The sequence below is a fragment of the Notolepis coatsorum genome (genome assembly GCF_963971535.1).
Source record: "Notolepis coatsorum genome assembly, chromosome: 1".
NCBI classification, from domain to species: Eukaryota; Metazoa; Chordata; class Actinopteri; order Aulopiformes; family Paralepididae; genus Notolepis; species Notolepis coatsorum.
The window spans coordinates 102,209,700-102,223,972 of NC_140165.1; the positions used below are offsets into that span (position 1 = coordinate 102,209,700).

General features: G+C 45.3%; 1 protein-coding gene across 1 annotated transcript; it reads right to left on the reverse strand.

Annotated features, from left to right (window-relative positions):
• Positions 1-371: 371 nt before the first annotated feature.
• LOC311245101 (uncharacterized protein) lies at positions 372-9,836 on the reverse strand (the record flags this gene model as incomplete). The annotated part of the gene is made up of 6 exons (XM_084334883.1): positions 9,783-9,836; positions 6,797-7,144; positions 5,672-6,007; positions 5,126-5,242; positions 1,538-1,581; positions 372-500 (listed from the first exon to the last, which is right to left on the reverse strand). Exons 1-6 carry the CDS (start codon positions 9,817-9,819, stop codon positions 372-374), a joined length of 1,011 nt encoding a protein of 336 aa, XP_084191009.1. The 5' UTR covers positions 9,820-9,836.
• Positions 9,837-14,273: the final 4,437 nt, after the last annotated feature.

The window sequence follows — 14,273 nt, forward strand, 5'->3', positions numbered from 1 at the left end:
ACAATCTAGACGTTTTTTTTCTCCTCTAGTCCAGTTGGCTGAGAAGGTCTGGGGTAATGCGAGACTAGTCCACATTTTGTCATCTTAGCCCAGAGTAGATGGTCTCAATGTGAGACTAGTCCACATTTTGTCATTTTAGCCCAGAGTAGCCTGGTCTCAATGTGAGATTAGTCCACATTTTGTCATCGTTGCCTAGGGTTGATGGTCTCAATGTGAGATTAGTCCACATTTTGTCATCGTAGCCTAGGGTAGATGGTCTCAATGTGAGACTAGTCCACATTTTTTCATCTTAACCCAGAGTAGATGGTCTCAATGTGAGATTAGTCCACGTATTGATGTCTTAGTCCAGGGTAGATGGTCTCAATGTGAGATTAGTCCACGTATTGACGTCTTAGCCCAGAGTAGATGGTCTCGTTCTCCCTTGTGCTTCTCTGTCTCCTGGCCACATTCTCCCCTCTGAAGTTCAGAGTCACATACTGCAACCTGTCCACATCTTCCTCCTGTGAGGAACAGAGAGTTGAGGAATAGAGAATACAAATTTTCCAGTTTAAATTAGGAGTTTTAGCCTGTTTACTAATCACCAAGTATTTAAATGAGGAGTTATAGCCTGTTTACTAATCAGCAAGTATTTAAATTAGGAGTTTTAGCCTGTTTACTAATCAGCAAGTATTTAAACGAGGAGTTTTAGCCTGTTTACTAATCAGCAAGTATTTGACCTCCAACCATTTTCCTGAACATCACTACTACTTTTTATTTTAAATGTTTTGCTTTGTTTACCAATTTAAAATAAATATGATAGTCATAGTGATGAAGCATATCATTATATACAGTAAAAGAAGCATATCCAAAAATGATCTCCTGGTCTCTTTTCCCCTTGATTACGTTCAGACACACATGATGGATTCTTTTGATAAGATGCTACATCTTTCCCAGCACCGTACTGATCATTTAACTGTACATGGGCTACAGGACTATACCTATAACTAATTTAACTGTACAGGCAGAGAGGGGCTACAATAAGAGGACTATACCTAATTTAACTGTACAGGCAGAGAGGAGCTACAATAAGAGGACTATACCTATAACTAATTTAACTGTACAGACAGAGAGGGGCTACAATAAGAGGACTATACCTATAACTAATTTAACTGTACAGACAGAGAGGGGCTACAATAAGAGGACTATACCTATAACTAATTTAACTGTACAGACAGAGAGGGGCTACAATAAGAGGACTATACCTACAGTATAACTCATTTAACTGTACAGTCAGAGAGGGGCTACAATAAGAGGACTATAACTATAACTCATTTAACTGTACAGACAGAGAGGAGCTACAATAAGAGGACTATACCTATAACTCATTTAACTGTACAGTCAGAGAGGAGCTACAATAAGAGGACTATAACTATAACTAATTTAACTGTACAGTCAGAGAGGGGCTACAATAAGAGGACTATAACTATAACTAATTTAACTGTACAGTCAGAGAGGGGCCATACAGTACGTGTCAGTTGGGTCAGATGGAGTCGCCTACCTGATTGTCAGAAGTGTGCGTGACGACACTCACCTGGTGCATCACTATAAGAAAATAGGATATGAATGACTACCTTCATCATCATTATCATTACCTTCATCGTCATTGTCATCAACATCATCGTTACCTTCACCTCCATCATCATCATCATTATCATTATCATCAACATTAGAATCATTATCATTTACATTTACATTTAGTAATTTAGCTGACGCTTTTATCCAAAGCGACTTACAAGTTCTGTACAACAAGTCATCAGGAAGGGTACAACTTTATCAGCTGAGTAACAATGTTCATCAAAGTGTTGAGTGCTACAGTGTAGGTTAGTATATTAGGACAAGTGCATGACAGTAAGGTTAGTTATTTACATAATCGTCATCAACATTATAATCATTATCATCATAATTTATTATTCTATTTTATTATTTGTAGTTTTGCACAATCAAGGCGGGCATGGCCACCTACATTTCACTGCATGTATGTGTGTGACAAATAAAACTCTTGAATCTTGAATCATCAACATCAACATCAACATCATTATAATCATCATCATCATCATCATCATCATCATCATCATCATTATTGATTGATTGATTGAAAACTTTATTAACAGATTGCAGAATGGGTACAATACAGTACAGCTCAATACACACAATTGTCCCTTGTTTGAGCCGAATCTGGGTTTAACATGATTTGTGGAGCTCCCTCTGGTGTTGTGATCGTGGTATTCACTGACCTTTGGGAAGTATTTTGACATGTACATGGGTACCTTGGTCGTGCACTGTATCTTGTAGACCAGGCCCATTGCAAGTTGCTGTACTCTGTCATCTACTCTAAGCCATCCTAGGTTGTCAAAGTGGGCAGGGGTGAGGTGGGTTCTAGGAGTAAGGTCAAGCAGTAGTCTGACCAGTTTGTTTTGAGATGTTTGTAATTTAGTTTTTAGCGCCTTTGAGGTGCTTTGGTACCATGAGGTGCAAGCATAGTCGTTAGGGATGGGTACCGAATTCGGTACTTTTGAGGTACCGAACCGAAACACGTCGGTACTAAAAAAATTATAATAATAAAAATTACGTTTTTTTTAATTTTTTTTTAACTTTTTTCTTTTCATGTCAACGTTCACACGCACAATATATGCTTACCTAGGATTTGACTTGATTCAACAACAAAGCAGTCGGAGCAATGGCAAGCCGAAAACTGTCGAAATTGTAGTTATTTGAAGTTTGGATTTTCTTTTTTCACGACTGAGGTAGATAAATTAAATTTCTTGAGACTAAAGTACAGAAAAAAGGTACCGTTGGGTACCGGTATCGATTCACAGGTACCGGTACCGGTATCGGTTCAAATGTGAAAGGTACCCATCCCTAATAGTCGTAGTACCCTTGAATGAGTGCTCCTGCCAGAGTCTTCAGGGTATTCTTGTTTACCAGAGAGGAGATCCGGTACAAGAATCGAGTTTGTTGGTTGACTTTTTTTATTACATTGGATGCCATTTTGTTACAGGAAAGATTAGCCTCTAGGATGGAACCCAGGTAGGTAATTTCATCTTTCCTTGTGACAATATTGTCACCCACTGTAACTGAGAAGCCGTCGGTCTTGCTGAGTTTGTTATTTGAACCGAAGAGAATGGACTCTGTTTTGCCCATGTGTAATGATACGTTTGTTATCAGCGAGCCATATGCAGATTTTGCCTAGTTCCGAGCTGAGGGTTTTTTCAACCTGTAACTTGTTCTTGTCAGAGACCAGCAGGGCTGAGTCGTCCGCAAACAGGAACAAGTTGCAGTCACAAGCTGACGACATGTCATTTGCATAAATTAGGAACAGTAGCGGTCCTGGTATGCTTCCTTGTGGAACACCACAGCTCACTGTGAGGGGGGGGGGATAGGGTACCGTTTACCTCCACCATCTGTTCCCTCCCCTCAAGGTAGGATGGATCCAGCTCACTGATAGACTATCAAAACCAATTGCTTTTAGCTTGTCAATCAGAATGGAGTGATTGACAGTGTTGAAGGCCTTTTGTAGGTCCAGCATGACCATGCCGCAGTATTTGCCCGCGTCCACCTCTTGTTTGATGTGGTCGTTCAAATAGAGAAGGCATGTGTCAGTGGAGTGAGATGTTCTGAAGCCAGATTTTCTTCCGCTAGGTACTTTTCGACCTGTTCGTAGACAATTTTTTCCATGACTTTCGAGATGGAGGTAAGAATAGAAACAGGGCGGTAGTTGCCTGGGTCTAATTTGCTGCCCTTTTTGTGCAGAGGGGTCACCCTCGCAATTTTGAAGTCCTTGGGGACGTGTCCCTGTTTTATGGAGAGGTTTATTATGTGTGTGATGACTGGGGTGATGGCGGCTGCTGAGTCTCTGAGGAATTTGGAGGGGATGTTGTCATGGCCAGTGGCCTTGTTAGGTTGGAGGGCGCTCAGTTTTTTGAGTACCTCATCTGTTGTTACCATTTCCAGCTTGAAGTCGTCCTTGCGGACCCCTAGGTTTTTGTAGTAAGCTACTATGTGTTCTACCCCATAATGCCCTGAGTGGGAGGGTAGTTTGTTTACCAGTGTTGTGGCTATGTTTGTGAAGAAAATCTTTAAGTAATTGGCTACATCCAGCTTGTCTGTGATGAGCGTGTTGTCAGTTTTTACGTTTATGTTTGAGAATCTGGTTTTAAGTTTTTTACTGCAGCCTAGTTGATTATTGAGTAATTTCCAAAGTTCACGTGGTTTGTTTTTATTTTCCTCAGTTTTGTCATTGATGAAATTCTTTTTTGCAGTTTTGATCATGGAGTTTACATCATTTCTTAGTCTGTTTCTTTCCAGTTTGAGTTCAGTCACATGGGCTTGGAGTTCACTGCTCGTGCTTTTGGTAAGCTTTGACTGACTTTTACGAAACTCAAGCATTTTTTTTCTCTGGTTTTCATAGCGGCCAGTAGTTCGGAGTGCATCCACGGCTCAGCGCGATTTTTTACCCTGGTGGTTCTTAGGGGGGCCATGTCGTTTAGTATTGTTGAAAATTTGGTTTTGAAACCAAGCCATGTTTCTTCAACCAGTGTACCATTGAGTTCATCTGACCAGTCCAGACTCTCCAGTTCAAGGTTAAAGGCCTCAAGGTTTTGAGGTCTCTAGATGTGACAGCCAGCCTTTTGTTTTAGCTTTTTGCGGGTACAGAATATCATATAATGATCACTTAACCTGCATGCTATAACCCCTTTATTGGAGATCTTGGACTTGGACGGAGGTCAGAATGAGGTCAATGGTAGTCTGAGTTGACTCACATACACGTGTGGGTTGGGTGATTAGCTGGCTGAGGCCGCGCAGATCACAAAACCTACTGAATGACTTGAAGACGGGTGCATCTTTCCGTTGCATATCCGTGTTCCAGTCTCCAATAAGAATGTTGTCTACATCCTCAACTCCAGCTAAACACCCGTCAAGTGTATCATAAAAGCCACTATGATCTGGCGGTCTGTAGATTGAGCCAACCAGTATCATCATCATCATCATCATCATCATCATCATCATCATCAGCATCATCATCAAATAATCATAATCATCATCATTATCAAACCGAGTTACCAAAATGAATGTTGGTGACCCATACCTCCAGATGTTCTGCTTGTCCTGTAAAGGACACCAGCCAGGACGATGTTCAGGCCAGACGAGAGAACGAGAGCAGCAGCCAGACACCACAGCAGGGCCAGATGTCCGTTCTGACGTCCTGTGAACACCAGGAAATAAGCTGTTATATTAGTCAAATAAATGAATTCAACCCTCTCTCTAATACAGCAACATACATTTTAAAATACATGCACGCACACACACACACACACACACACACACACACACACACACACACACACACACACACACACACACACACACACACACACACACACACACACACACACACACACACACACACACACGTCAACTGTGTGTCCTTGTGTGTATGTTTGACTCTTTTCATTTTGGATTTTTAAAGTGTTTGTTACTTAATTATTCTGTATGTATGTTTGTTTGTTTTGTTCTATGTGGACCCCAGGAAGAATAGCCGTTGCCTAGGTGACAGCTAATGGGAATGTTAATATACAATAAACAATAAGCGTAAAACAAAAAGAAAAGCAAAAAACAACAACTGCCCACTTACCCTCGACTTCAACCCTCATTCCATTTCCAAACAGTATCTCCCCACACGAGGCCACAGCGCAGTAGTACGTCCCAGCGTCAGAGGACGTGAGGTTTCTCTTGGAGAGGCTGTAGACACAGCTCTGGTTAGGAGCCCCTAAGCTCCCCTGACACTGCCTGCTGCTGGCTCCGTGCGTGTAAATAATCCCGGGATGAGATTCTCTCGAGTGTCTGAACCAGTAGATGCCACGCTCTCCGTCGCACTTCCCGGTGTGTACCGTGCAGTTTAGGGTCACAGAGTCTCCCGGCTGGAGGGACTCGGACGCTGGCTGTTCGGGGAACGACCTTCTGTTGGAATCTGGCGCATACAGTGAAGACACGGTACAGTATGACTGAATTCTGTCGTTAAAAATAACCCAGGGCGCCTATCGCAAAGAGTAGGGGGTTCCCCGACGTTCCTGGCTTAATTTCCAATCAGGTCTCTGACATCAAGGCCACCTAATCATCCCTTCCCCTTAATTGGCTGATATCAATCCCTGTCTCCAGAGCCATTCAGCCATTGTGTAGTGTGATGTGTGCCTGGTGCCAGTGTATGGCAGCCATTGAGCCTGCGTAGCCCAAGGTTGGGTGCTACCAGTGGTGGTGAAGGAGGCAATTTCCACCCTACATTGTGGGGAGCGCTTTGAGTCTGAAAAAAGCGCTATATAAATGTAATGAATTATTATTATTATTATTATTATTATTATTACAGTAGTTGCATATTTGGGCGTTCCACAAGAGTAGGAAGAGTGGGAATCACTCAAAAGCAAGACATCCATAAAAAGGCCATACTGGAGAGCTAACGGCTGGTAAACTTCAGAACTATTAGGACTATCTGACTCTGGTACAGTGTGTTACTACGGTTTGGACCATGTATACCATCATCACTATTGCTATTGTCTGATTAAATCCTGCGACTGACTACTGTTCACTACTACTACTGTTATCACTATTATCATTACTACTTGCACTTTGTTCTTCTATGTTCTATTATTATTACTACCCGATATCCTATCTGTACCCCCCACCCCCCATGCTGCTATGACACTTGAATTTCCCCATGGGGGTTAATAAAGAAACACTTTTGAAAGCAAGAAATGCCTCATACCTTTGAAAATAAGAAAGGTTCCATGGCCAAATTCGACAATGTTAATATGAGTTTCTCCACAGTAGTACATAGCCGAGTCAGACTCCCGAGCATTCGAGATCTTCAGATGATAATACCCTGTTGCAGTTTCCACTGAGAAGCGGGAGTCATCTCTAAACTGGTCGTAAAAACCGTTGGACACATGCTTGTAGTAATGTGAGATTTGTTCAGGCTTCTCTCCGACAACCTGCTTGTACCACGAGAGGTAAGAGGTGGCCGACGAATAGAAGCACCTCAGAGTGACGCTCTCTCCAACGTTAGCGAAGAGAAGAGAACTTGGCCTGGTATGGTCCTGGATGCGTGCTGTACCTGAAATACAGAATGATTTGTAAACAGTTAAGATAAGATACGATATGGTACGGTACAGTAAGATACGATAAGGTATACGATATGATACGATATTATTATTACGAAACGGTATTCCTTTAATGATCCCCATGGGGAAATCCGGGTGCCATATCAGCATGGGGGAGGGGGGAGGGGAGGTACAGGTACGGGCAGGGTAATAGTAGAAAGATATACAGTATAGGCAATAAAGAATTTGAATCTGAATATACTATGATTAAGAGTAAAAGTAAACAGTATACACAAGGTGCAGTATACACATGGTACCCTAACATGCATGATATGCATCATACGTTGTAGTTTTGGTGGTTAAGAGTCAGACACACTTAGTGGTCAGACATTCCTAATAGTTCGCGATAGTTCTCATGTTCGTACCTAGGAGACTTTCAACAAACGTGAATTTGAACCACATTTAATTTGGCTTCAGCCAGTGGTGGAAGAAGTACAGCCTTCCTTTACTTAAGTAAAAGTAGAAATAACCAGATTAAATAGTACTCTGGTAAAAGTAAATGCCCTCCATTAAAAAGTCTACTGAAGTAGAAGTGTATAGGTATTTGATATTGAATGTACTTAAGTATCAAAGGTAAAAGTATGCATTCTACATGATGTTTGTGTATTCCAGTGCTTGGGAGCATTCAATCCTCAATCCGTTTACCTTTAAAGGTTAAATTAAAGTGGCATGTGGTTGAGTTACAGTATGCTGGCTCTGATTACGTCCAAATGTGGTACCATTTGAAGGTACATGATCAACTTTTGCCACATTTATACTATGCAAAATCTTTTTCTTCAAAGTAAAGAGTAACCGATGGGTTCAGATAAAAGTAATCAAATACAGAAATGTACTTTTAAATGTAGTGGAGTAAAAGTACAAAGTTCCCTTAATTAAATGAAAATACAAAAAATACAAATACTCAAAATTGCACTTACAGTAAGTGCCATTACTTGAGTACAGATACTTAGTTACTTTCCACCACTGGGTTCAGCGAAGTCCTTTCATCAAATACAATGACCACAATACAATGACCACAGGTTGCAAGGTAATCACTTCAGAGTTAGAATGAACCTACTGTACAACAATGTAACCCTTCAGACGAAAATCTATGTAAGTCCATTTTGAATTTGTTTGTTTGAAATCACCAAAAAATACTCACCCACTACTGTCTCTTAACCTGCAAAGAGTCTGCCTGGCCATTTTATTTTGTATTTTTTGAGGACTGCATACTTTTTTTGCAAACCAAAACAACATACTTTATACTTATAGAACATGCATGAGCCTGGTCTCTTTTGAAAGATGACATTCTGACGTTTCTGGTTCCATAAAGAAAATTCACTTTTAGTGCTAATGAAATAGAGTAACATAGGTCTGAACTTGAGTTGTAGAAAAACGTGTTACTCAAGTTTTTCTGTAGTAGTTAGTAGTCCAGAGGTAGTATTTCCCCAGAAGGTGGTATGGCTTAAAAAAGACAGAGCCATAGCTGGAAGCCTTATGTAGTACATGTCCAAATTTCATAAAGATCCATTCAGAAATTAGTGATTAGGAGTGATTTTGGTAAACTGTGTACAAAAGAAAAACTCAGTTTTCTCATAGACTTCAATTAATTCTGCTATTTGTCTCTTCCTGTTTTTGCTCGTTAGTTTTTCACCTAGATCTTAGATCATACATCCCCAGATGGGGTATCATTGGAAAGCCACACTCATTGGCTACAACCCTCCACAATCATTTTCAAGATCGCCAAATGATTGACGGAACTAGAGCCCCAAGAGTCGGGAGTGGTATTTTGCACAATACCGTGTACTTTGCACAAGCCTCAAATACCGGCATGTAACTCGAGAACCGCTGAACGGATTTTGTCGGATTTTGTCGCTATCGACAGGCAACAAATAAGCATTCAATTCGATATATATATTGTATTACAAAATATGCACACCCGAGCCACTAGTGGTCGCCAAAGTGCCGGTGGGCAAATCGTCCTAAAAAGGTGTGGGCCCTTGCATGTTAAGAGGCTATGAGTGAACACAACACTCTAACTTACCATCTTTTGATAATAAAGTACTCAACCTCTACTGTCTTTAACTATGAATGAACACAACACTAACTTACCATCTTTAGATAATAAAGTATTCAACCTCTTCTGTCTTTAACTATGAATAAACACAACACTCTAACTTACCATCTTTAGATAATAAAGTACTCAACCTCTACTGTCTTTAACTATGAATGAACACAACACTAACTTACCATCTTTAGATAATAAAGTACTCAACCTCTACTGTCTTTAACTATGAATAAACACAACACTCTAACTTACCATACTCTGACTTACTATCTTTAGATAGTACAGAACTTGTAAGTCGCTTTGGATAAAAGCGTCAGCTAAATGACTGTAAATGTAAATGTAAATGTAGATAATAAAGTACTCAACCTCCACGGTCTTTAACTATGAATGAACACAACACTCCAACTTAACCATCTCAAGATTTAAAAACATATCTCAGTTAACTTAACTCCAAACTTGAAATGGAGTTATGTCGTTTGAAGCGTTCAGTTCTAATGGAGAGAATAACTATCAAGGTAAAGATTGCGCTGAAACTGTGAATTTACCGTCTCCCAGGAGAAGAGCCAGGACCACCGTGAACATCTTCTCAGCCTCTTGATCTCAGACTGCTCTGCTGTCGGCACGTCTCCCCTGCCGGCCTGAAGGCAAACTAGCTGTATCAGCGGAAAAAAATACATTTTCAAGCCACATCAGTCGCACCTCTGTAAGCTGCAATGCTTGTTCATGAAAAGTGCTTGTTCATAAAAACGGATGTGGGTCGGCTTGATTTTGCTCCTTATATTACTATACTATATGCAAATATAACTGAGAGGGCAGACATACCCTCATCTTGCACCTTGTTGCCCATATGCGCATGTCCAGAGTTAATTATATTGTTATATTGTTTACACTGTCTTTTTATTCTATTTTTATTTTTACTTCTCCACTGTACGATAATTCTATGACCTGTACCATGTCTTCCACATACCTGTACCTCCACTCCCCCATGGTGCTATGATGCGTGCATTTCCCCAAGGGGACCAATAAAGGAATATCTTATCTTATCTAATCTCATTTTATACTTCATGCAGACACTCTTTCACTCACCCTTGCTTTCAACCCATGCATTCCTTCCCCTTTCACCTTTTTATTTATCTCTACTTGTGAGGTTCGCCTCTTCCCTGGACCTTTAATTCCTGTTCCCTGGACCTTAATCCCCTGTCTCCTCACCTCACCAGCCCCCACCCTCGCGTTCTTTTACTCTCGTCTGCTCTTCAGCAGCCCACACCCTTGGACTACCTGTCATTATGTGTTTGATTGGTCCGTGCCGAACACACACTTCTAGTCAAGTATCAATTACCATCACGCACCTGATGTGTGTTCTAATTAGCGCTCCAGTGGGCTTTAAATACCTCAATCTCCCCCCCAGTCCTGGTCGGGTCGTTCTGCAAACTCCTACGGGAGATTCTCTATCTGTAAGCTCCTACGGGAGATTCCCTATCTGTCTGTATGCTGTTCCATCTCCGGCGTGAGACGAGGTGCAAGCCTTCGCCACCTGTCGCCGTTTGCCTGGAGTGGGACACAGTACTGCGCTCTCTAATTCTCTACGGGAGGTATTCCAGTGTTCCACTCCAGACCCCGCGCCAGATGCGCTCTCCGAACCGGCGCGTTCTCCAAGCAGACGCGCACCACTCCAGACCCCGCGCCAGATGCGCTCTCCGAACCGGCGCGTTCTCCAAGCAGACGCGCACCACTCCAGACCCCGCGCCAGATGCGCTCTCCGAACCGGCGCGTTCTCCAAGCAGACGCGCACCACTCCTGACCCCGCGCCAGATGCGCTCTCCGAACCGGCGCGTTCTCCAAGCAGACGCGCACCACTCCAGATCCCGCGCCAGATGCGCTCTCCGAACCGGCGCGCTCTCCAAGCAGACGCGCACCACTCCAGACCCCGCGCCAGATGCGCTCTCCGAACCGGCACGTTCTCCAAGCAGACGCGCACCACTCCAGACTCCGCGCTGATGCGCTCCTACAGCAGACGCGCTCCTTCTGCAGACGCGCTCCACTCCAGACGCGCATCGTTCTCTAATTCTCTACGGGAGGATGTGTCTCTCCGAGCCGGCGCGCTCTCCTCCAGACGTCTAGCCTGCGCCCTCCTACTCCATCCCTGTAAGCAGCTCTGGCCCTAGTCTCCCCTGTTTGGCTTCTTTGTTAGCTCCCCTGTTAGCTTCCCTGTTAGCTCCCCTGTTAGCCTGTTAGTCTCCCCTGTTAGCTCCCCTGTTAGCCCTTGTTAGTTCCCCTGTTGACTCCCCTGTTTAGCTTCCCTGTTAGCTCCCCTGTTAGCCTGTTAGTCTCCCCTGTTAGCTCCCCTGTTAGCCTTGTTAGTTCCCCTGTTGACTCCCCTGTTAGCTTCCCTGTTAGCTCCCCTGTTAGCCTGTTGACTCCCCTGTTAGCTTCCCTGTTAGCCTCGTTAGCTCCCCTGCAGCTTGCTAGGCCTCTACTACCAGCATGGCCCCAGTCTTCTAGCTTAGCCCCGGCTGCTAGCACAGCCTCTATGTTAATGCAGCCCTTGCAGCTAGCATAGGCCCTGTAGCTAGCCATGCCCAGGCAGCTAACCCAGTCCCTCTGCATGGCCTCCACTTTTTGTGTAGTTTTCCCCACTGCTAGGACTGCCCCTTCAGCTAGCAAGGTCAGTTTTCTCCCACTGCTAGGACTGCCCCTTCAGCTAGCAAGGTCAGTTTCCCCACTGCTAGGACTGCCCCTTCAGCTAGCAAGGTCAGTTTTCTCCCACTGCTAGGACTGCCCCTTCAGCTAGCAAGGTCAGTTTTCTCCCACTGCTAGGACTGCCCCTTCAGCTAGCAAGGTCAGTTTCCCCACTGCTAGGACTGCCCCTTCAGCTAGCAAGGTCAGTTTTCTCCCACTGCTAGGACTGCCCCTTCAGCTAGCAAGGTCAGTTTTCTCCCACTGCTAGGACTGCCCCTTCAGCTAGCAAGGTCAGTTTTCCCCACTGCTAGGACTGCCCCTTCAGCTAGCAAGGTCAGTTTCCCCACTGCTAGGACTGCCCCTTCAGCTAGCAAGGTCAGTTTTCTCCCACTGCTAGGACTGCCCCTTCAGCTAGCAAGGTCAGTTTTCTCCCACTGCTAGGACTGCCCCTTCAGCTAGCAAGGTCAGTTTTCCCCACTGCTAGGACTGCCCCTTCAGCTAGCAAGGTCAGTTTTCCCCACTGCTAGGACTGCCCTTCCAGCTAGCTTGTTCTCTCATGCTGGTCCAGCCCTGTCTGCCAGCCTAGCTCCGGCAGCTAGCGCAGCCTCTATGTTAATGTAGCAGTACAGCTAGCATAGGCCCTGTAGCTATCAGTGCCCTGGCAGCTACCCTTTCCCTCTGCTAGCCCCTTCCCTGTTCCCCTCTCCAGTGCCCCTGTTCCAGCCCTGTCTGCTAGCCTAGCTCCGGCAGCTAGCGCAGCCTCTATGTTAATGTAGCAGTACAGCTAGCATAGGCCCTGTAGCTATCAGTGCCCTGGCAGCTACCCTTTCCCTCTGCTAGCCCCTTCCCTGTTCCCCTCTCCAGTGCCCCTGTTCCAGCCCTGTCTGCTAGCCTAGCTCCGGCAGCTAGCGCAGCCTCTATGTTAATGTAGCAGTACAGCTAGCATAGGCCCTGTAGCTATCAGTGCCCTGGCAGCTACCCTTTCCCTCTGCTAGCCCCTTCCCGGTTCCCCTCTCCAGTGCCCCTGTCCCTCGCCCTGTCCAAGGCCTTAACCCTGTTTTCTCTGTCCCTGTCTCCAGCCCGCCCCTGCGGGCCTCTGTTCCTGTTCCCCTCTCCAGTGCCCCTGTTCCTGCCCTGTCCCTTGCCCTGGCCCTGTCCTTTAGCCTTAGCCCCTTAGCTTGCTCGCCTCTTAAAGGCACATTGCCCTTTTTCCCTGTTCCAGTATATTTTGTGTTCTCCCTTAAAGGGACAGTGCCGCTTTTTTGTTTGTATTCAATAAATGCCCAGTTCTTGGCTTACTCTCATACCTGTCTTGTGTTGTGCGATTGGGGTCGGTTACAAACCATAACAGTACGACCTGACCAGTCGACGACCCCAGCCAGCACAGACAGTGTATGTTGAGTTTGTCCTTTGTTAGTTCTAGCTTCCCCGCTAGCATGGCCCAATTTTTTGTTTGTTGCCTTGTCATTTCCCCTGCCCCTCTGTCTGTATTTTTGGGTCGCCCGGTGGCTCCCGTGGAGGGGGGAGTACTGTGAGGTTCGCCTCTTCCCTGGACCTTTAATTCCTGTTCCCTGGACCTTAATCCCCTGTCTCCTCACCTCACCAGCCCCCACCCTTGCGTTCTTTTACTCTCGTCTGCTCTTCAGCAGCCCACACCCTTGGACTACCTGTCATTATGTGTTTGATTGGTCCGTGCCGAACACACACTTCTAGTCAAGTATCAATTACCATCACGCACCTGATGTGTGTTCTAATTAGCGCTCCAGTGGGCTTTAAATACCTCGATCTCCCCCCCAGTCCTGGTCGGGTCGTTCTGCAAACTCCTACGGGAGATTCTCTATCTGTAAGCTCCTACGGGAGATTCCCTATCTGTCTGTATGCTGTTCCATCTCCGGCGTGAGACGAGGTGCAAGCCTTCGCCACCTGTCGCCGTTTGCCTGGAGTGGGACACAGTACTGCGCTCTCTAATTCTCTACGGGAGGTATTCCAGTGTTCCACTCCAGACCCCGCGCCAGATGCGCTCTCCGAACCGGCGCGTTCTCCAAGCAGACGCGCACCATTCCAGACCCCGCGCCAGATGCGCTCTCCGAACCGGCGCGTTCTCCAAGCAGACGCGCACCACTCCAGACCCCGCGCCAGATGCGCTCTCCGAACCGGCGCGTCCTCCAAGCAGACGCGCACCACTCCTGACCCCGCGCCAGATGCGCTCTCCGAACCGGCGCGTTCTCCAAGCAGACGCGCACCACTCCAGATCCCGCGCCAGATGCGCTATTCAAACCGGCGCGTTCTCCAAGCAGACGCGCACCACTCCAGACCCCGCGCCAGATGCGCTCTCCGAACCGGCGCGTTCTCCAAGC